The sequence below is a fragment of the Myotis nattereri genome (genome assembly GCF_964212035.1).
Source record: "Myotis nattereri genome assembly, chromosome: 10".
Classification (NCBI taxonomy): Eukaryota; Metazoa; Chordata; class Mammalia; order Chiroptera; family Vespertilionidae; genus Myotis; species Myotis nattereri.
In genome coordinates, this window is record NC_138085.1 from 54389750 (window position 1) to 54413282 (window position 23533).

The following is a 23533-nucleotide window of genomic DNA, read 5'->3' on the forward strand; positions in this document are numbered from 1 at the left end:
TTGCTGCCTACTTTGTAATGATTGAATATGATTTGTCCTTTTCCTACTTTTCTTCCCTTTAGTTTACAGCAGAGAATGAGCAAAGGAGGGCAAAGGGAAGAGTAGATTATGGAGTGTAGGTAGTTAATCCTTACACTTCTGTCTGTATAAAAGAGGAGGATTAGCAATTGCATGCACACAGATAATATCTAAGTTTATGAGCATATCTAGAGAGTCTTTTTTTATTAATTGAATTAGATGTGTTCTTAAAATACACTGAACTAATTTATCAAATGGCTTTTCCCCTCCTCCCCCCAGTTCTGTAGAAAATGTTCTCAAAACACTCGTGAAAAGCTGCCGACCGTAAGTAGCTCCTCAATTTATATAAAGCCTCATGTTGTTTCTATGGGCCTTTCCCTGTCTTTAATTTGCTTTGAAGAGGAAATTAAAGGTATAAATAGTTTCTGACCTTGTGATGATAGTCAACATATTATTTCCAACTCTTGAACTGAAGTTTTCAGATCTCGTTTATAAATTTAGAAAATTTTAAATGGTGTATCAGTCACCAATTATAAAATAAGAATGCCATAATTTATATATAATCACATTTGTTTTAAAGGTTATCCTAAGTTATTGTTACTTAGATAAAAAATCTTTTTCAAAATGGGCATTGTAGGGGAATTGCATTAAAATTGAGTGTAACTCAATTTTGTAAAATTGAGTGTAATTGTAAGAAGGTGTGGTCCATACATTTTTTCTAGTGTGTTCTCTTTCCATAGAATATTTGCCTTTAGCTTCCATATTCTCCTATTTAAATATAAATATGTATAGAATTTAGTGTTAATTATATTTGTACAGTTCTTTGGACTTAAAAATATTTTCTGACTCTTGTCTATCACATTGTTCTGAGACTACTTATCCTGCTATGGATACGGGGAACTCTTTTGAATGGAAATCCCTGTGTTTATCGTATGCTGTAGTGTAAGTTAAAGTTGTTTCACAAATCAGATACTCATTACTTATCTACTGTACTCAGTCTTGGGCAATCGTATATTCAGGATATAAAATGTCTCCCTTTTAAGAGGCTTAAGTTGTAACTTGAGTCATAAGCCACCAATGAGCAATGTCATTTTGTACTAGGCAATTACTCTCTTGGCCTATGTGTTTCCTCACTGGAAACTTAATCATCACTGAGGTATTTGCTGGTTTTTAGGTTGTTGGGTAATTCATAGAGCACCTAAGCTTTTATTTTGGATCACCAGGCTAATAAAAAGTTGACTCTGAAAAATTAGGAAGGAGAATTGTTGTATGAAATCTTTGAAGGTAGAATATTTTCTTCATTTTTCTTTTAATTCTAACCTGTTTAATAATGACCAAGCATATAAATGTGTAATAAGTTCAACAAAAATAGTATGAGAATGTAATTTTATTTTCACATCAAGGAATGAAGTGTGATTCTAATTAACACAAATGTATAAAATGTAATAGGATTTAATAATAGGATGTGTAAATCTAATTTGAAAGGGCTTTCTAACTTTTTGGCCATACCCAAATCAGAACTTCTCATATGCTTTTTGTTCTTCTAAACCCCTTAATAGGTATTTAAAAAATTATACCTGGGTCCTTTTCATCCCTTTACCTTCATTTTGTGTATGTGTATGCATACACACATACAACACACACACACACACACACACACACACACTTCCGATTTTGATTTTGTAAATCTCTGGCCCAAGGATGCCCCTGCCCATTTAATAGAATTGTACAACGTTAGACCCTGTAGCACCAGATCATCTAGTCCAGTCCTCTCTTCTCTATAGGAGGGCTTTGTGGTCAGTGTGGATAAATGGTTTGGCCACACATGCTGAGCAATTGATATTCTCTTTCTCACTTCAGTTCACTGTTACTCAGTTTTTATATAGACAAAATTTTTTTCTGTTGCTATTACATAGCACACAGGAAGAAAATATACAACCATGTTTAAATTTGTAGGTGATTTGACTTACTTTGTATTTTATCTGAGTTTTATCGACTTTGTAGCATTTTTCTAAGTCCCCTAGACAAGAAGAAAATTTACCTTATCCTAAGTGTGTCAGGGTATTTAGAGTTAAAATGTGTTTCTTGTAAGCTAACATGCTCCTCCTTTTTTTGTCAATCATGTATTTATGTTAGAGTTTTTAGCCAGTGATCAGATACATGAAAACTTTCCTTTTTATTAGATATTTTCCAGCAGATTCGACAGCTGAGATGCTAGAAGAATGGCGGCCTTTAATGTGCCCTTTTGATGTAACAATGCAAAAGGCCATCACTTATTTTGAACTATTTCTTCCTACCTCCCTTCCTCCAGAATTGCATTATAAAGGTTTTAAGTAAGTATTTACATATTATGAGAAATTCTAGAAAATAGCAGGAAATACAGAGGCAAACTAGTAAAGCAATGATAAGTAAAGAAAAACTTACTAACTCAACCATTATGTTTATTATACTTGAAGTGTGTGAAAGCTAAATCATATAAATATAAGATTGTAAATAGAGAATAATGCTTGTATGTCAAGCCAAATAGTTTAAGAGCTTTAAGAGGAAAGAGTATTACATTAAGAAAGGAGTGGAAATATCAAGAGGCAGTGATAGAAATGTTAAATTGCATAGAGTTTTGAGGGAGGAAAAAATATTTTCCTAAACCTAAAACTAGGTTTTAACCCTTATCACATGTTGTTTCTTTTGGGTCTTTTTTATATAATCTTTTCTTTTTGTAGTCTTTGCACCATTTTTACAAACTTTTTAGAATGGAAAAAAAAATTTAGACTGTACTTTTAAGAAGAAAGGGTATGAAAAAAAAGACTGGAAGGATAATAGTAATTACCACTGTGTTATGGGTTCATACTTAGTTTACGTCCCCCCTCTCCAATTTTCTATAGTGAAATGTCAAATCTTTTTATTTCTTTTAAGTCAGAAATTTTGTGTATAGCTGAAAATTTAATTTTAATTTAATAAAAATTCTAAAAACTTTTTGTATCTTGGGCATTTTTAAAGATTGTTTACCAGGAATAATATTCTAACATTTTCTTTCCTCTATATTCTCTTCTAGTTCTTTAATTTGAGATAATTTCCCCCACTGTAATTTAATTGCACTTAACACTTTGTGGCTAGTTTCTTTTGTGGCACATTTATTATAGTGCTAGGTAATGGTGTAATTACTAATTGGGTTCTTACAGACAAGAAAGTAAGGGAGAGTTACAAGAACAGGTAGTAATAAGAAAACATTTAATGAGAAAGGTGGGAAGAGGAAGGAGAAACTTATAAATAGTGCTAGAGAGGGTGGACAGTAATTACTTGACAATGAAGTGGAAGTATTACGAGATTATTCTTTTTAGAATAAATACATTGGAAGGATAATATTCAGACAAAAATGGTCCTTTGTAACATTAAGTTTGTAACTTTCAGTATTATTTTTTTCTAGATTGTGTAGTTGTTAGTAAGAATAATAGATTAAAAACTACAAGATACCTGGCTTTGAACCATTTTCTATAAGTCACTTGCTATTCATAACAATATTTTTTTTCCTTCAGACTTTGGTTTGATGAATTAATTGGCCTTTGGGTTTCAGTGCAAAATCTCCCACAGTGGGAGGGGGTGAGTATCCCATGTTTTTCTCCTATAATTTTCAGTTTGGAAATAGTATGTGAAATAATTTGATAAGAAACTTCAATTCCCTAGAATTGGCTATTAGCAGTGTTGTAATCAGTTTTTAAAATTTTATTTGCTGTATTTTAACAACAGTAGACATTTCTTTATTTGATTTTATTAATATATAGAAGTATGCAAGTGTAATGGGAAATGCATGAAACTGTAAGGCCCTGCTTGTTTCCTTTTGTATCCTCACTAGCACAGTGCTGGGCACATAGTAGATGTTAACTGGATTAAAGTTTCTTTTTTTGTTTGCATTGTGCATAATGCTATGTTTTCTTATTTTTTTATTTTTATTTTTAAAATACATTTTTATTTCAGAGAGAGAGAGAAACATCAATGATGAGAGAGAATCATTGATCAACTGCCTACTGGGAATGGAGCCCGCAACCCAGGCATGTGCCCTGACAGGGAATCGAACTGTGACCCCCTGGTTCATAGGTCCATGCTCAATCATTGAGCCACACCGGTCGGGCTGCTATTCACTTTAAATGGGTGACAGGAATCGGAACTTAAATTTGGATATTTTAAAAAACTGAGTTATAGAACATATGTTAAATCAAGTTATGCTAATATTGATTGCTGAAAAGAACAAGTGAATGAGGGGATTCACTGTGCCACTTAAAAACAACAACAAATGTATTTACTTAATTTTCTTTTTTTTGTTTACTTTCAGCAACTAGTAAATCTCTTTGCACGATTGGCTACAGATAATATAGGGTACATAGATTGGGATCCATATGTACCAAAGGTAATTAAGAACATTTGAACATATAACATATAATAGCATTGATAGCACTTTTATGTCATTAAGAAGTATATTTTGTATGTTGATTCTTAACTTCACAATATATTTTAGGACATTAATAAAAACACAATTTACAGGGTAGATCCTTTATTTTCAAAAAGTAATTGGATCATATCAAGATATCAAAAATATGTGATTTTTGTGTTACCTATGTAGGAAATGAACTATAAATTTTTAAATGAATAAAATAGAAAATACTAAGTATATTATTCAGGGTGTCATACATTCATACTTTGCAACAAATTTCATGTATTCGATTGCTACTCTAGTGTTCTCCACTTTTTAGATAACATTGTATGTTTCCCTAGATTAAAAAGTAGAGGTTCTCTAGGTGCATTGTTCTTAACATTGCATCCTCTGTATTGTTTCACCTGCGGCAGAATCACTTGTGGCACTTCAGGAGGGCTGGAATGGGACATCCAGGTGAATCTGAAGCACATAGTGAGAGTAGTGCAGAGCTGGAGACCAGCAGAAGGCAAATGCTCTGTATGTCTTTGCTTGTGCTGTCTTCCTCTGTTGCTGGCCAGTAGAAACTAAGGAGGAGAAGTCATTTTTCCCTACCTTTGGGCCCCCTGTCTGTTAATAATGACAGATATAAAACATAGACTTCATTATGTTAGAATGTAAATACTAAATGCAAGTTCTTAAGTGGGAGGTGATATCAGGTCAGTGTTAAGAATTAAAGAATTCGGAATCCTCCAGAAGAGATTTCCATTTTATGCATCCTTGGCATGGAATTAGAGCATAGGAAAATTTTTGTGTATTTAGAGACACAGAAAGGAGTCAAAACATATCATGTTTAACTTCAGGTATCTACGGTTTCTCTTTTTATGTTTTACTATCTCTCCTTTGTCTGTGTTTTGGGTACATGGATATAGCTGTATTATATCCACATGCCTGTGACCTAGGAGTGTCATTTTTAAAAGTGTAGATATTTTCTATAATTTTTAAAGAATAAAGCAGAATACTAAGCAGTATGTAATTTGCTTCAAAACTGATCAAATGTGACTTCATCCAATATCACTACTATATAACATTTAAGTTATTTAAGGGAAGTTATTTAATAACTGTACATATTTATTTTTAATTCTCTTTTTCTTAAAGATATTTACAAGAATTTTGAGAAGCTTGAACCTCCCAGTGGGAAGTAGTCAAGTGTTAGTCCCAAGATTTTTAACAAACGCTTATGATATAGGACATGCTGTAATATGGATCACCGCTATGATGGTTTGTAATACATTATATTTGTTTTATATAGTTCATCCAAATTTTGTGTTAGCCATACAAAAATACAATCACATAAGTCTATATAGTGGCTTAGTTGTTCGCTGGATTCTTGGATATTTTCAGACCCAGAATGTATTCATAATGTACCATTTATTAATGTCTGTAACCAGTGGGCCCTAAAAATAGAATCTGAGTTTATAGCAGCAGTTCTCAACCTGTGGGTCACGACCCTTTGGGGGTCGAACGACCCTTCCACAGGGGTTGCCTAAGACCATCGGAAAACACATATAATTACATATTGTTTTGTCATTAATCACTATGCTTTAATTATGTTTAATTTATAACAATGAAAATACATCCTGCATATCAGATATTTATATTACCATTCATAGCAGTAGCAACATTACAGGTATGAAGTAGCAACAAAAATAATTTTATGGTTGGGGGTTACCACAACATGAGGAATTGTATTAAAGGGTCGTGGCATTAGGAAGGTTGAGAACCACTGGTTTAGAGTTTTGAAAAATTCAGAATGTCTAACAGTTTTACAGGCCAGGAACCAGACTCATAGATAAAAAGACTTTCCCAAAGTCAAATTGAGGTCACAGGCATGTGGATATAATTGTTAGAATTTTTTAAATTTTGTTGGTATTTTGCTGTGGAATTATGGTTTCTGAGTGGGGAACAGGAACATGGATTTCATTTCAGTAGAGAGACAGGCTCCTAATGTAACTGACATTCTACCTTAGGTCTGTGGTTTTTCTTGAAAGAAGATCACCTTGAAGCAGATAGGAGGCTTCAGGCCTTTATCCCCAAGGCTGTTCAACTCGATAAGATAAATACTAGCTTTTTACCTTTTTTCCTCAATTTCCTCTAACTTATGTTGTTGTTTGGTTTGTTGGTTTTAACAATAGGTTAAGAAATATTTTGAGTCAAAATGTGGTCACATATAACAGGTTTAATAATTTGAACATTTACATTTAGAAGTAATGATAAAATATTTTAATGCATTTATGTAAATCTTACATCTTCATTTCCTGCAATGAGAAAGTCACTTCTTGAATCATTTAAGAAATGTTTTTTATGCTTGATTTTACCACTCTTGATTATTCTACGATGATAATCTTTATTATATAAGTTATTTGATTGCACATGAATAAAATATACTGTTATCCTAAATTGGAAAAAAAATCTTTCCAATTTTTAAATTTGGTTTCAGTAAGTTGCACTTATTTTTAGTAGGATGTTTTAAATCAATATGTATGAAGTTCGTTGGGGATTGTTTTTCACTCCTATTCAGCGGTAGAATTGATTTTTGTCAGCAGGATGAATATAAACCACAGAGTATAATGGGATCACTGATCTTTTTACTCTTATATCGGAACAGGGTGGACCAAGTAAACTAGTGCAAAAGCACTTGACTGGTTTGTTTAACAGCATCACATCTTTTTACCATCCTTCAAATAATGGGCGCTGGCTGGTGAGTATATTCATTTTTCACTCTAGGTTTTGGAATTTTTTGAGATATGGCCACATGTAACTATTACATGTTAGGTAACCTGTACTGTGTTTTTTTTTTGTCCTTTATATCATCTTTGGCTATATGTAAATGATTACATTCAAATTAAGTTACTAAATAAACTAAGATAATACTGGTATGATAACTAGTGACAAAATGCTACATTCTGGCAACAAAATAGTAACAAAAATGCCACCAAAGCATAGAATGATCTTTCCAGTTTTATTTGTCACTTTGTGTGGGGGTTTTTTTGTTTGTTTTTTTAAGTTTTCTGGTTAAAATGGCTTTTCATGTAATGGAAGGTTAATGTTATCCTGGAAGTTAAAGCGGAAGTTTGAAATATATTTGTATTGATCATTATCAGTATATAATTGGTGAGAGTATTCTATTCTGTCTAGATATACTATGCAGGTCTTTGTAATAAAATTATTAGAGCTGTTATTTTAAAAATCTTTTAATTGTGAGGGTACAGAGGAACCATGTATGTCTATCTGTGAGATATAACCTACCTTGGACTTTTTGCTTCTGTGTCCCCAGAACAAGTTAATGAAACTACTTCAGCGGTTGCCAAACAGTGTTGTTCGAAGATTGCATCGTGAAAGATACAAGAAGCCTTCTTGGTTAACTCCTGTGCCTGATAGCCATAAGCTTACTGATCAAGATGTTACAGACTTTGTACAATGCATTATTCAACCTGTCCTCTTGGCTATGTTTAGCAAAACTGGTAGTTTAGAAGCAGCCCAGGCTCTGCAGAACCTTGCACTCATGAGACCTGAGTTAGTAATACCCCCTGTACTTGAAAGGTAGGTGTAGCTTTACATGCTTGCTGAAGCCTCAGCAGTGACTACAGTTATTCTGGAAGGCAGCTATGCTCACCACTATACCACCAACGCAACCTATACAGTTATTCTGATTATCTCTTCCCTCTCCTCTTCTGTTTGGTTTTCTTTTCTGTGGGGTCTGTATTGCTATCGTGTGCCTATATCTGTTCCTGGAGGAGAAGCAAGACATTTTAACCTAATGATTTATGACTTCATAAAGGTTTATTTGAGAGAAAAGGCAATTGACACGACATGGGTAAAATAAGTATTTTATATTATTTGCACATTTTAGTTACTCAAGTGCTCATAAATTGAGCTCTGGCTATTTTTTTTTTTTTTTATCAGAATGCAATTGTCACAATGTATTGAGAATATGGCAGTAAAAGTGGTTTTGGATTTCTGTTATTTCTTAGAACCAGTGACACAAAAAAAATTTGATTGTCTTTATTGTTTTCATATATTATATAATCTTAGGTGTGTTGTTTCCACAGGGTAGACCTTATTGCATTCATTTCGTTTCTTGTGTTGAACTAGTAACAAAATAATTTTCCATTTGCTGAGTCACTGTCACAATATAGGCTTGATGTGCTTCCCAAGACAGAGCTACTCTGAGTTGTTTTGAGAGTAGGTTACTTCAACTTTCTGTTATTCCTCTGCTGCCTGAACTTGAGCTTTATGATTTCTCTCTAAATACCTTTGTCAAACGTGGAAGATCAGTTTTTAGAGCCCAGCAGGATCTAACAGATTGAGTTCCATAAAACTCAGATTTGTCCTAGGACCTTAGTGGGAAGAGCAGAGTAGTTTGTAGCTTGTTATTCCTGAATTCTAATAAACATTGACTCTTAGATAGATACAGTCCTATTGGAATGTGGAAGTGGATTAAGATGGTTGAAATAATGCAGAATTACCAGTTTATGTTCCTTTTCACTGGAATTTGCATGGAGAAAGGTGGAAAGATGGCAGGAAATTGGGGAAACATATACCTTCCCTTTATTTGTGTGATTCAGTTAACCTTTGAGAGCATATATTCACTCAAAATATTTTGCTAGCTACAAACCTTTAAGCTAAAATGCAGTTTATGAATTTATTATACTTAATGTATCATGTATGGTTATCTGTGACGGAAATTTTTTTAAATTCTGTTTTCAAACTGTAGAACATATCCTGCACTAGAGACTTTAACAGAACCTCATCAGCTCACAGCTACTTTAAGCTGTGTAATTGGAGTAGCCCGCAGTTTGGTATCAGGGGGCAAATGGTTTCCTGAAGGTCCAACACATATGCTACCTCTGTTGATGAGAGCGTTGCCTGGGGTGGATCCAAATGACTTTAGTAAATGCATGGTGAGCATATTTATGATTCTGTTTGTATCTAAGTTATAACTATAAGTGGACATCCTGTTAATTTTTTTCAAATACTCTTCGGACATAGTTCAATGTAAAATTTTTCATGATAACAGAATTATATCTGTAGATGCCCAAGTTTAGGTCTGTGGAGGGTTAGTTGATATGTATAATGTATTCCTTCATAAGAAACTTACTGTAACCTCTAGTCATTTAATGATCATTTAATGTTTTAAAGCTTACTATATATTTACTATTTTTCTTAAGCAGAGACATTTAAAAGCATATGGTCACTTGGACTTACCTTCATCTACACTGTGACAAAGGGGCAGGGTACACATTACAGGTGTAAACGGCCAGATCCTGGCTGTACGTGCCTGTCCTGACATTGCTCCTCTTCCTGGTCTCTAGCTTCTGCACCAGCATTTACTGTTTACTCTTAGTTATGGTTCATTTTAGGAGGGAGGCAAGGTAACTTCTCAGTGACAGAAGGTTAGAGCACTTTATGCTTAAACCTAAATAAATAGCTATGTGAAAATAAATGTATAATTTCATTACTAAAGTAACAGCAGTTCATTTTGAGGAACCTTTAAAAGTTCAATTCTAAGTAAAAAAATTTCCAGAAAGATTGTGGGACTCCCTGAAGATAATTATTTGGGTAGATTACAATATGCTTGTGTTTTGAACTAGAATTATGTAATTAATGTTAAATTTGTTGCATTTTCCCAGATTACATTCCAGTTTATAGCAACATTTTCCACTCTGGTGCCTTTAGTAGACTGTTCATCTGTACTCCAGGAGCGAGATCGAGATGACTTCACCGAGGTAAGGATGCTTTCTGGTTGCAAAGGAATTAAGTTCTAATTCTTACTGTATATGCATAGCAATATTTGCTAGTTTAAAAGCAACTTTGGGCCTGGCTGGTGTGGCCCAGTGGTTGAACATTGACCTATGAACCAGGAGGTCATAGGTCTGTTTCCCTTCCTCTCTCTGAAATCAATAAAAATATGTTTTATAAAAAAACTTTGGATAGGTGCTAACAAGTTAAAGTTACAGTCTTATGACTTCAATGATATAAATAGACGGCTTTGACGTCACTGCTATTTTGACACCCAGGGTTGTGTTTCCATTTCTTTGTTACTTTTTAAATGTTTTGTTAAGCAAAGATAGTGGTTTTTGTTTTTTTTCCATTTTCTTACCCTATATAATAAAACCCTAATATACAAATCTACCCAATGGTGGAACAACCGGTTGCTGTGACAGACACTGACCACCAGGGGGCAGACGCTCAATGCAGGAGCTGCCCCCTGGTGGTCAGTGTGCTCCCACAGGGAACGCTGCTCAGCCAGAAGCTGGGCTCACTGCTGTCCAGTGCAGTGGCAGTGGCGGGAGCCTCTCCTGCCTTCGTGGCAGCGCTAGGCAGACATCCCCTCAGGGGTCTTACAGGCGCAGGCCAGGCTGAAGGACCCCCAGCCCCCAAGTGCATGAATGTCATGCATTGGGCCTCTAATGTTAGTAATAAATCTGTTGAGATTAACATCTAATGAAATTTTCTTTATCACTGTCTGGTTCATTTATTTATTTTTTAAAAAATATTTTTATTGATTGCAGAGAAGAGACAGAGAGAGAGAGAGAGAGAGAGAGAGAGAGAGAGAGGAGAGACATCAGTGATTAGAGAGAATCATTGATTGGCTGCCTCCTGGGGATCGAGCCTGCAACCCAGGCATGTGCCTTAACTAGGAATCGAATAGTGACAGTTTGAAAAATGTAATTGATAATAAAAATGGCTGCTTGACTTCTGAGTTGGCCACTATACAATACGTTAATTCTTATTTTGGTTCCTGGAAAGTAGTAGATTTGAGTTATTCTAAATTGACATGTGATAATGGTGCTGTATTTCACAGTATACAGTATAAGAATTTAGTGTTATATCTATTTTGTAGACCATATTTGAGTTTCGTTAGTTCAAATAAGAAAAATAAGCTATTTTTAATTTTTCTCCACATTAATGTTGTAGGTGGAACGAGAACTGTGTTCAGCCACTGCTGAATTTGAGGACTTTGTCTTACAGTTTATGGACAGGTGAGCATGTACCCCAGACCTACCCTTTATCTGAATTCAAAACAATGATTTTCCTGTCCCAGCAATTTTAGTCTCTCCCTGTATTGCAACCACTATTTCACGACTACCCAAGGTGGTGCTTTTGAAGTTATAAAAGGACAGTTGATTGTGAGTCATGTGCAAGTTATGTAGCTGTCACTTGAACAGTCATAATAATAGAGGTTTATCTGATCATCAAAAAAATGTTAAAACTGGCTTTTGGTTACTAAAATTATACTTTTCTTTGTATTTTTGCATTATGTAGATGCTTTGGACTTATTGAAAGTAGCACATTGGAGCAAACAAGAGAAGAGACAGAAACTGAGAAAATGACTCACTTGGAGAGTTTAGTCGAATTAGGTCTGTCTTCTACATTTAGTACAATCCTCACACAATGTTCCAAAGAAATATTTATGGTAAGAAAAATTAAATTCCAATGTTTTAATTTTATTTGATGTTTTAAAAATTGAACCTTAAGTGCCCTAGCCAGTTTAGCTCAGTGGATAGAGCATTGGCCTGCAGACCAAAGGATCACGGATTCCATTCTGGTCAAGGGCACATACCTTGGTTGCAGGCTCCTCTCAGCCTGCACCCTGGTTGAGGCACATGCAGGAGGCAACCAATTGATGCGTTTCTCTCACATAGATGTTTCTCTCTGTCTTTCCCTCTCTCTTCCGCTCTCTCTAAAAGATCAATGGAAAGTTACCCTCAGGTGAGGATTAAATACCCCGCCGCCTCACCCCCCCCACCCCCCAAAAAATTGAACCTTAATCTAAAGTGTATAAATTAATGCCAGTTTATCCTTTCCATGCTAAAATTTGAAAAAGCTAGTACAGTTATGCTCATTATTCACATACTCCATATTAGCACATTTACCTACTGGCTAGAATTCATGTGTAACCCCTAAGCCAACACTTGCAGTGGCAAAAATTTGAGTTGTACATGTTTCCAGCTGAGGTTGAATAAGGTGACACCCTCCCTACCTTTCTGTTTCAGCTCTCAAACTGTGAACATGTTCTTTTTGTGTCTCTCTAGTACCAGGGTTTCCACATTTTTGTGATTTTGCTGCTTAAAATGGCTGCCAAGAGTAGTGCTGAAGCACTGTCTGGTGTTCTAAGCATAAGAGAGTTGTGCTGTGTCTAACAGAAAATAACATGTTTTAGATGAGCTTTGTTCAGGCATGAGTTATGCTGCTGACTTGAGTTCCATCTTATAAATCAAGAATATAAAATAAGGTGTCTTGAAACAGAAACACAGTAAAACAAAATTCAGTTGATGAAAATGTGTACCCAGAGCCTTATAGGAACATGATCCTGTGTGTCCCTTAGGCACAATGATGTTATTAGCTAGCTAATGACTATTTGATAATTGTGTGTTCACAGCAACTATATAGAACATAACTACTACAAATAACAAGAATTAACTGTAGTTTTAAAGTTTACAGTTAAATACTATTTAGGAGAATAGTCTTGGAAATTGTTTGTGTCCTAACATGATAGAAATCTATGTACAAACTGTCCTCGAGTTACATCGGACTCGACATAAGTCGTTTCGCGGTTACGTCGCCATCTCCCATTTATTTATTAAAAAAAAAAGCTCCATCATTTCGACATATGTACATATGTGCTTTATGTTTTTTTATTATTTATTTACCACAAGTAAAGGTCAGGAATTGTTATCTTTCTCTTAAATGTTTTTACTGTTCACTTCATTACTGCTGTGTAGGTGCTCCATGTGAGTGACTTAGGTGCTTATGTAGGTGGGTTCCGGCTTATGGCGAAAATCACATTATGTCGCGCCGTAAGAACAGATCTCCGGCGTAACCCGAGGACCTACCTACTGTATATAAAAGGCTAAGCAACCAGCCTACCGGCCGGTAGCTACAACGCACATTGACTACCAGGGGGCAGATGTTTAATGCAGGAGCTGCTGAGCGACAGCAACTTTGCAGAGTGCCCTATTGTACTCCGGGACTCCTTGGGGGGTGTCAGACTGCTGGTTTTGGCCTAATACCTGCAGGCCAGGCCAAGGGACCCCACCTGCCGGAGGGACTCCTTTCACTCCACAGACGCCTTCAAGCCCCCGCACCGCCCCAGGTGCATCCGGCCAGGGAGGGACTGCAGGAGGTTGGCTCTAGGGCATGTCCAGCCTGTCACACTCAGTCCTGCCTCGCCAGCCACCTTCTAATGAATTTCCTTTCAATGTGCACGAATCCGTGCACCAGGCCTCTAGTTAAATATAAAAATCTGGCAAACTAGGATGAATTCATTATTGGTGAGTATCTGTTATGTACAGTATTGTCTTTAAAACCACACTTTATTTCCATTTCTATTTCTTCTCCATCTGAAATTATCACTGTTCAATTTGTTTATTCTGGTTAAAAACTAACCTTACAGCTGCATGAAATATTTACTAAGATTATCTACACTAATAAAAGAGAAACATGGTAATTGGCGTACGACCACTACCCTTCCCATTGGCTAATCCCCCTGTCACTCACAGAGTAGGACCGAGATATGCAAATTAACTGGCAGCCAAGATGGCGGCCGGCAGCCAGGCAGCTGATGTGAACAGGGAGGCTTGCTTGCTTCAGTGACAGAGAACTCCAACATTCCCCGCCTGACTTGCCGGCCTCTCAGCTGCAACTCTAAGCAACTATGTTGGGAATAAAGAAGCTAAAAAAAACCCAGAAACCTGCTTTACTCAGCGGAGCTTCAGCCAGCCAGACCGCAACATTGTATCAAATATAGACGGTAAACAAAGGCCAGAAACCTGTTTTCAGCAGCTCAGGCCTCAGAGCTAAAGCTGGCCCAGAATAAAAAAGAAAAAAAGGAGCGGTTGGGAGCTTCAGTCCCAGCCTGAAAACAGCCCTCAGCCCCTCAGCCAGACTGGCCAGGCACCCCAGTGGGGACCCCCACCCTGATCCAGGACACCCTTAAGGGCAAACCAGCCAGCCCCACCCATGCACCAGGCCTCTATCCTATATAGTAAAAGGGTAATATGCCTCCCAGCACCGGGATCAGCGGAGCCACGAGGCCTCCCAGCACCGGGATCAGCGTGACGGGGCAGCGCCCAAACCCCCTGATCGCCCTGCAGCTCTGTGTGTGACAGGGTAGAGCCATAACCTCCCCATCAGCCCTGCCCTGAGTATGAGAGTGGCAGCGCCCCAACCACCTGATCGGCCCTGCTCTGTGTGTGACAGGGTGCGGCGCCCCAACCCCCTCCCCCCCCCACGGGCCCTGCTCTGTGTGTGATGGGGTAGAGTCATAACCTCCCCATCTGCCCTGCCCTGAGAGTGACAGTGGCGGCGCCCAACCCCCTGATAGGCCTTGCTCTGTGGGTGATAGAGGGCGGCGCCCCAACCCCCTCATCCGCCCTGCCCTGAGTGTGACTGAGGGTGGCATCACAACCTCCCAATCTGCCCTGCTCTGTGCATGACAGGGGAAGGCGCCCCAACTCCCCAATCAGCCCTGCTCTGAGCTCTTCCAGGGGCTGCACCTAGGGATTGGGCCTGCCCTCTGCCACCCGGGAGCAGGCCTAAGCCAGCAGGTCGTTATCTCCGGAGGGGTCCCAGACTGCAAGAGGGCACAGGCCGGTCTGAGGGACACCCCCCCCCCCCTTCCCCGAGTGCACAAATTTTTGTGTACCAGGCCTCTAGTATGAGCATAAAATATTAACAAATAATCTCTTATTTAATCAAAATCTTTTGTAGGGAGTTGTTTATAATACTGAGTACTGTTAATCCATGTGGAGAACCCAGTTTTTCATTCAGCAGTTGAAATCCTGTGACTTGATTGTAAAATTAAATAGATGTGGTTGTCAGAATGACAAAATGTAAATATTAGATATTCTAAAAAAATTATTGTGTTACATTGGACTAGCCAACAAGATAATTATATTTGCTTCCAATAGTTATAATTTTGTGTTTATTGTTTCTGTGGCAAATAAAATCTTGTGCTTCAATTGTTTTGTACATGTTAGGGTATTGTGTAAAGATTGCTTGTACATAAAAATGTAACATTAGTGAGCAAATCATTATAAATTCTGATGGCTAAAAATTTCATACTTGGTTACATTTAATATAGTCTGAGCATCATTTTAAAAATGTTTTATGTTTAATTTTGCTTAAAATGCTGATTAGACATTTTCATTTTTTACCTATCTTAAAGGTAGCCCTTCAGAAGGTTTTTAATTTTTCGATTTCACATATATTTGAAACAAGAGTGGCGGGCCGTATGGTAGCAGACATGTGCCGTGCTGCTGTAAAGGTGAGTTTGGGTTTTTTGGACTGATGAATTAATGAATCAGCAACCAGCAGGTTTATGTGACTATGTTTGTTATACTTAAAATACATAGTCCCTTCAATAGTTGCTTACAGCCCTTATTTGCCATGAATATAGTGCTAGTGTATACTTTGTGACTGTTAAGTATTTATACCTTTCAAAAAACATTGTATACATATGTTTCAGTGCTGCCCAGAGGAATCTTTGAAGCTATTTGTTCCCCACTGCTGCAGTGTTATAACTCAGCTTACAATGAGTAAGTCATATAGTTTCCATTCTGTATTTACAATTTTAAATAAAAAAATTTTCTGTTTCTAGAATTCTCTTGATAAAAACATATCCTTTAAGCTATGCAGTATCTTAATTTTGTAGTTTTGGGGGAGATTGCTCAAAATAAGCTATCACCATGTTGACAGGCAGATTAGAAATTTTACTTTATTCAATTAATATTTTCTTACAAGAACCATTTAAAAGTTGCCACAAAAATGCCAGTTATTTTGTGATATGTGCACAGTCAGACATTTGGCTGCTGTGTTTATTTTCTGAATTGTGAATTTCCACCTCTAGAGTAAGAAGGAATTGAAAAGTCTCCCTAAAAGAGACTTTTTCAGGTATCAGAAATATTAAATATAAATCTGTAAACAATAATTCATTTAGTTGGATACACAGATTTTTTTTTTCTCTCCTCTGTACTATTTTGCCTTTTTTAGATGATGATGTATTAAATGAGGAAGAGCTAGACAAGGAGTTACTATGGAATCTTCAACTTTTGTCTGAGGTATTGTAAATCTTTCGAATAAAAACATACAATTGTGAAAACGTTGACTTGCTCTTAGTATTTATTCCTTTTTGAAAATTTGATATTAAAACATGAAAGGTCATAAGTTTTAGGTATTCTTTTGATTTAGTGGCAGAAAGTCAGATAATGTCACTTTCTGGTATCAGGAGTATAATTATTGATTACCTTATATTCAGTATTATTGACTTTTTACTGATTAATTCCAATATAGTTAACTCATTAATTGAAAAGGTTATTAGATTTGGGAATTCTTTTTTTCTCTATGTCCTAAAGTTGGCCATTAATCAAACTTTAGCATTTTTTATGGGTTAGTTCAGGAACCAAAGAACAGAAATTCCATTAAGTTAGCTTTATCTCTTAAAGGAGAGGGACTCTTTTGGAAAGGATGTTACTATGCCATGGCACTTGAGAGCCTAGACTCTGAAAATGAGTTTGACCTTTAAAAAGAATAGATTGTTAAAATATAATGAAAAAGTAAGTCCTAAAATGAATTATTTTAAGAGAAACACTTTTAATGCTTGTAGGCTTCTTTGATGCCAAACATTAACCTTTGCAATAATTATTGATTCTTAAATCTTTTATCCCAAGTATCTTCGGGCTAAAAAATCTTTCTCTTTCTAGATTACTCGAGTGGATGGGAAGAAGTTGCTTCTTTATAGGGAGCAACTTGTAAAGATTCTCCAAAGAACCCTACATTTAACCTGTAAGCAGGGTTACACTCTGTCCTGCAACCTTTTGCATCACCTCCTTCGTTCTACCACACTCATCTACCCTACAGAATACTGCAGTGTGCCGGGTGGCTTCGACAGGCATCTCTCTGAATACTTTCCTATCAAGGCAAGCATTTTCAATAATTTAGGGTTTAAGGATATATTTGGTTATTTTCCTAAGGAATTCAAAGTGTGGTGGTTGTTTTTCTTGTGTATGAAGGTGTCACTTCTTTATTTTAGAAGTAGATTATATTAAAGCTTATTGGGTTGTTTATTTTGAAGATCTAATTGGCTTTTTAAGTGATTTGTGAATGAGGCAGCATCCCATCTGGCAACTGAAGTGGCGCTCCCTGGAATGTTTTAAATGTGTGCAGCATAGTACATAGTGCTGGAGCTCCTCTAGTTTTCTTCTTTTCTGTTTTTGTGTGAGATGACTTGTTATGCCACATCTAACCTGTATAATTCAATATAATTTTATCGGGTAACTCAGTAGACTCACATAAGTTCACTATTACTCTTATAAGTAAACTAACATTTGAGGGGCTCTTCAGGGAGACCTTTTCAGGAGTTATAATGAAGGGATAATATGTTGTCATGCCATTTTTGTGTGCATTATTCACTATCTTGGGTTTGGAACACTTGTGCATATTCTAACATTTTCAATTATGTATATGTTCCTTTTTCAACTTCACAACTGGCTGAACAAATGCTGTTCTTTTCTAGGACTGGGGTAAACCGGGGGACCTCTGGAATCTGGGAATCCAGTGGCATGTTCCTTCTTCCAATGAGGTGGCGTTTGCCTTCTTTCTGTTGGACTCTTTTCTTCAGCCTGAACTCATCAAACTCCAGCAGTGTGGGGATGGAGAAATCGAAATGTCTAGGTTAGTTTTTTGTTTTGTTTTTAAATAATTAATTGGTGTTAGTTTTTATGGTTTCAGACTAAAACTATCCTTTTTTATGTCTTTCCTTCTCTCTCTGGATGTCTGCTGTATTCATTTTCAGTGAGTTTTGAACATGGACATGAGTGTAATTAGAAACCATTTAATATAGCGTTGTGTAACAGAAAATTTGTCATAACATTTAAACATAAATGGTTTTTGTCCTCACTTGTTTTTAGTGCTTTTTACTTAGCTGTTTCACTTGTGCATCTTCGGGAAGTGTGTAGCTCTGTCCCCTTGAAAGTAATGCCCGCTTTCTAGGTTCAGCTTAGATTTATTGGTCTGTTTCTTCTTGGTAATTCATTATTGCTGTTAATATTCCTTAAGAGAAATATCTCTGTGAGATAATTTTTTTTCCTTTTCTATAGGCTTTAATAAAAAAATTATTTGAAATCATTAGACTTTTATAGTTTGGATATTTGACAGTTCCTAAAATAATAGTAGGAAAATTACTGTGTGTCAAATATCAGGAAACTTTAATAGCAAATTCAGTAGAAATGGGATTGGAGGAAGAAGTATGATTGACTTCATGTAAACTATATAGTCTGTTGCACAAAACTGCCTTTTGAAGTGAACGTTTAGCTAGTCCATTTTTAGATGAGATATGCTTGAAGATTTCATGTAACACTGTTTTCTTGTGGTAGTGATCTTTAGGTAAATAGGTGATTAAATTCAGAATTGTTTGACAAAGCACAATCAGTCTTTGTTACCTGTGATCATTTAGAACCTGCTTAAATATAAGCACATCTCTTATTACCAGTAAATATCTGTTTAATTACCTTGAACTATTAAGTGGGTAAACTGTGGTGGTTGCCATTTTTTTTGCCTTAATTTTGTATATCCCCACTTGATGAAGTTTTTGTACTTCCCCCTAGATTCTTGGCTTTTTATAAAATAGGGATTTGGGGTCTTGTAAAATATGAAAATACCTTTTATTTTTTTCTAGAGATGATGTTCTACAGAGTCTGACTATAGTGCATAACTGTTTAATTGGCTCAGGAAACCTCCTACCTCCATTGAAAGGAGAGCCAGTTGCTAACTTGTAAGTAAAAATAACTACTTTACATATTTTGCTTTTTTTTCCATTTGGCATATATTTTAAGTCTTAGTCACATAATGATTTTCTGGTTTTATAGTTATTGGTGGTGTTTGTTTCACTTTAACCTTTTTGTCATTGATAGGCCAAAAAATACCTGAGGCACAATTTAGGTCTGTAAACTTTAAGGCTTATTCAGATCTTCATATGGTGCCAGGATAATTTTGAATGTTCATGAGTTTTAAATATTAATTTAGAGATATTTAAGTTTATCTATTAGATTACTAAGTTAATTAAGAAATACTCTGCTTTAAAAAGGAAAGAAGAATACTTTTAGTCTGCTGTAAATGTTGATTAAAGATTTTGCAGCAAAAAACGGTGTTTTTTTAATAAAACTTTGTCCAGTGTTACTCATTATGATTTTGAACTTTTTAGATCTATCAAGTTGCTTTTTTTGAATTTAAGTGCTTTTCAAAGTATTATTATTTTGAATTGAGTGTCTTGATTTAGTCTATTGTTCATGCTACCATTTAAGTTAAAAAATTAAGTTTAATGGACATCAGCAAATATGTAACTTTAGCTCACATAATAAGTAGATACTAGTTTCAGTATACCATCTTAGATCATTTTCTGTCTACATCAACATCTCATTGCTGAACAACTTAATGAAAATCACATAAAAATGAGTAAGTAATCCCTGCCTGCTAAAAAACACAAAGAGGAGAATTATTTGTGGATTTTACAACAAAAATATTAAAAAGCTTCAAGGAGTTGTTTTAAAATATGACTTGCTTGTCTTTCCTATATTTTGTATAATCATTGTTTGGAATCATGCTTTTTCATAATTTCCACTTATTTCAATCTAAAAGCTGTTTTTAGACATTGAATTTTAGCTTGCTCATTAGATTTAAGAGGGTGAAGTAGGGTCATTTCAAGTAAGGGAATCTGTTTTCAGTTTACCTAGGAATTTGCTGAATTCTTTTAAAGAACCTTTGTTTTTCATTAGTTTTATAGTTTGGTATCAGAGCAATATTACCAAATTCATTTTTATTATGAGAGATTGGTTTTTAAATTATTTTTTAAATTCTCACCTGAGGATATGTTTATTGATGTGTGAGAGAGAAAAGCATAGATGGTTGCCTCCCATAAACATCCCCACCAGAGTTGGAACCCACAACCTAGTTATGGTCCCTGACTGGGAATGGAACCCGCAGCCCTTTTGGTGCTTGGGAATACCTTTTGCTCCAACTAACTGAGCCCGCCACCTGGAGGGGCATGAGAGATTCATTTTAAACAATTTTAAATGAGACCTCAAATTAAAATCAATGGTTTTTATTTTCTTGAAGATTTTAACAGTGTGTAATACAGTAAAATATTTAATATGTAATGAGTTTATTAAATTAGTAAATTTAGTTGTGCTTGGACTGTTGACAATGAGAAGTGTCTTCATTTAATCCAAAAATTTATCTAAGAGCAAAAGCATGTATAATCTGTGTATATGATGAGAAGATTTTTGGTAGCATGATCATTTAGATGTACTTCTTAAAGGGTCAGCTAAGGATGCCTGGAGGTTTTTCAATATGGAAGTTCATATCATCATGTAGCCATATTATGCCATGTGCACTATAATAGGGAATTGACACAAATAATTCATCTTTTTTGTGTATGTATTTTTACATGTATATTTTTATTGATTTCAGAAAGGATGGGAGGGGGAGATAGAGATAGAAACATCAATGATGAGAGAGAATCATTGATTAACTGCCTCCTACATGCTTCCCAACTGGGGATCAAGCCTGCAACCTGGGCATGTGCCCTGACAAGGAATCGAACCATGACCTCCTGGTTCATAGGTCGATGCTAACCACTGAGAACACCAGCTGGGCAAGAATTTATCTTTTGAAATAAATGTGCATCTGGACAAAATTGCCATATATTTTGTTATTATGCACCAATTAGGTTTATATATAATGAAATGCATTTTCAATAAGGAAAATAATACCATGTTATAAAAATGTTACGAATGCCATGGACTATAACTAAATAATTTGTTAGCCTGCATTACTATACACTATAAACTATAAAATTGATCCTGAGTATCTTGTATAGGTTTTTCCCAGAAAAGTTGGAGAAGAAAGATAATTTAGATGGAGTTACTTTGTTTTTGACTTTTCACTTTTAGTGTGAAAATTTAATATAATGAAGTAATAGAAGCTATTTAATATAAATATAAAATTATAAGATTTTTAAATATATTTAAAAGTCTACATATAAAATGTTTTCTTGTATGCAGGGGTGGACAAAAGTGGGTTACAGCCCTAACCGGTTTGGCTCAATGGATAGAGTGTCGGCCTGCAGACTGAAGGGTCCCAGGTTCGATTCCGGTCAAGGGCCTGTACCTTGGTTGCAGGCACATCCCCAGTAGGGGATGTCCAGGAGGCAGCTGATTGATGTTTCTCTCTCATCGATGTTTCTAACTCTCTATCCCTCTCCCTTCCTCTCTGTAAAAAAAAGTGGGTTACAGTTGTTTGTATGAAAAATACAATAATAAATAATAATACAAGAAAGCTGTTTTCCATACTCACAACCGTAAAACTACTCTTGCCCACCCCTGTATATCTAGTAATACCTAACAAAATAAAATATGAAATGATGAAAAAGTCAATCATTTTAATCATTGAATTGTACACATTTTTAAGATTCTTTATAGTTACGTACATCTATGCAGGATAATGATTAAATGAAGTTGAAATAAAAATGAATGAACAGCCCTTAGCCATTGAGTTGCCAAAACATGGAGTTTGTATAGTCTTCCCTGGGCCTTTAACTCATTCTTAACAGAATCCTTTCCTTTAAAACCATTTTCTTAACTGGTATCATCTTTATCTGAAATTTTAATTTGTTTTGGTAATGTATGCCACCTTATATTTTCTTTATATAACATTTTAGCTTTTTTTGGCTAATAGTAAATTGGTTTTCACCAAAGTATTATAAAATAAAGTTAGTTTTTTAAATTTCTGAAATGCTTTTTTAGTAAGTCAGTTGTTAAAATCTTCTAAATGTACATTGATTTGAAAACACTAAGTAATTTCAGTTGATGGTGCCATTGTTCTGTGATATTAAATCACACTGCCTGGTGTGAAGAAAGAATATCTGTAGCATAACTCTCAAATTATCAACAGCACATCAGTTTGAAACTAGTACATAAAAACAACAATAGGAAAGTGGTTGCTCCATGGGAAATAGAGTAAAGTGTATCAGGCCGGGGAGAAAAGGAAAGACATAGATGTGACAGATGCTTTAGTGTAATGCCTAAGGTGCTAAAATTTTACCGATGTTAATAACAAACAATTTTGCCTTTGTATTATGGGACAGTATGTATGCATTTTCCAAAATACTCAAGCAGTTTTTGGAAGCACATAGCAACTCAGTTTTTAAAAATTTCAACTTATGCTTTTCTTTTTCTTATATAAATCTCAATTAGGTAAAATATTCTAGGTGCTTTAATAAGTTTGCCTTGCGCATGTATTAGTAGTATTTGTCTTCTGGAAAATTGAAAACTAAGTTCTGAGATTTTCTGTAAGAAAATCTAACCTAGTTTCTAATAGAATATTTGGGATGATCTTAAAATCCCATTGTTCAGGGGAATGGCTACTATAAATATATGAACTATGCTAAGTGATTAGAGACTGACAAAAAATACTTACATACGTTGATTATTCTAATAAGTATAAAATAAATGAGATACCTAATGTATCTGCATTGTAATTTTTGGCCTATAGGAGTATAGGGGGTCACTAAATATCTTGTACATACTATACATTTTACTGTTTCAAATGATGGGTAAATTACGGGTTCCTTGAGGATAATTAAAGGATACATTTTTTAGTTTAGTACAATTTTGATTTTTAGTAGTTTTGTTGTACTAAGTCTGCCCAATTACTCTTACATTGGAACCTCTCTATTTCGCCCTTGGAACCTTGAGTTGATGATTTAATAGAAATATTTGTGATATAGTTTATACTCACAGTTCTACCTTTATAGATGTGGAAGTTGGAGTATGTCTTTGCAGGGTCACAGGAATGTTGGACACTTGCCTTTAATCCTCAAATCATCATTAATTTCTCCTTTTGCAGTCCACTCATAATCTTTTAGGTCTAACCAGCTATCACAGAAAGTAAAAAACTAATATCTATAAAAACAGGGTTACTCAAGGTAGAGGAGTCATCATTTTTCATCTCCAGTATTTCTTCTTTACTTTATACCCCTTTTCTCTGGTA

General features: G+C 35.4%; 1 protein-coding gene across 1 annotated transcript in view; it reads left to right on the forward strand.

Annotated features, from left to right (window-relative positions):
* PSME4 (proteasome activator subunit 4) overlaps positions 1-23533 on the forward strand; it is a gene marked incomplete at its 5' end in the record, with an annotated part of 86493 nt that overhangs the window by 28121 nt on the left and 34839 nt on the right. The window contains 17 exons of the mRNA XM_081100692.1: positions 298-342; positions 2202-2351; positions 3552-3615; positions 4346-4420; positions 5582-5704; positions 7092-7184; positions 7761-8026; positions 9201-9387; positions 10117-10212; positions 11405-11469; positions 11753-11903; positions 15657-15755; positions 15957-16026; positions 16481-16548; positions 17191-17406; positions 18003-18160; positions 19164-19259. Of these exons, the coding sequence (XP_080956818.1) occupies positions 298-342; positions 2202-2351; positions 3552-3615; positions 4346-4420; positions 5582-5704; positions 7092-7184; positions 7761-8026; positions 9201-9387; positions 10117-10212; positions 11405-11469; positions 11753-11903; positions 15657-15755; positions 15957-16026; positions 16481-16548; positions 17191-17406; positions 18003-18160; positions 19164-19259 (2022 nt within the window). The remainder of the gene's footprint in view (positions 1-297; positions 343-2201; positions 2352-3551; positions 3616-4345; positions 4421-5581; positions 5705-7091; positions 7185-7760; positions 8027-9200; positions 9388-10116; positions 10213-11404; positions 11470-11752; positions 11904-15656; positions 15756-15956; positions 16027-16480; positions 16549-17190; positions 17407-18002; positions 18161-19163; positions 19260-23533) is intronic.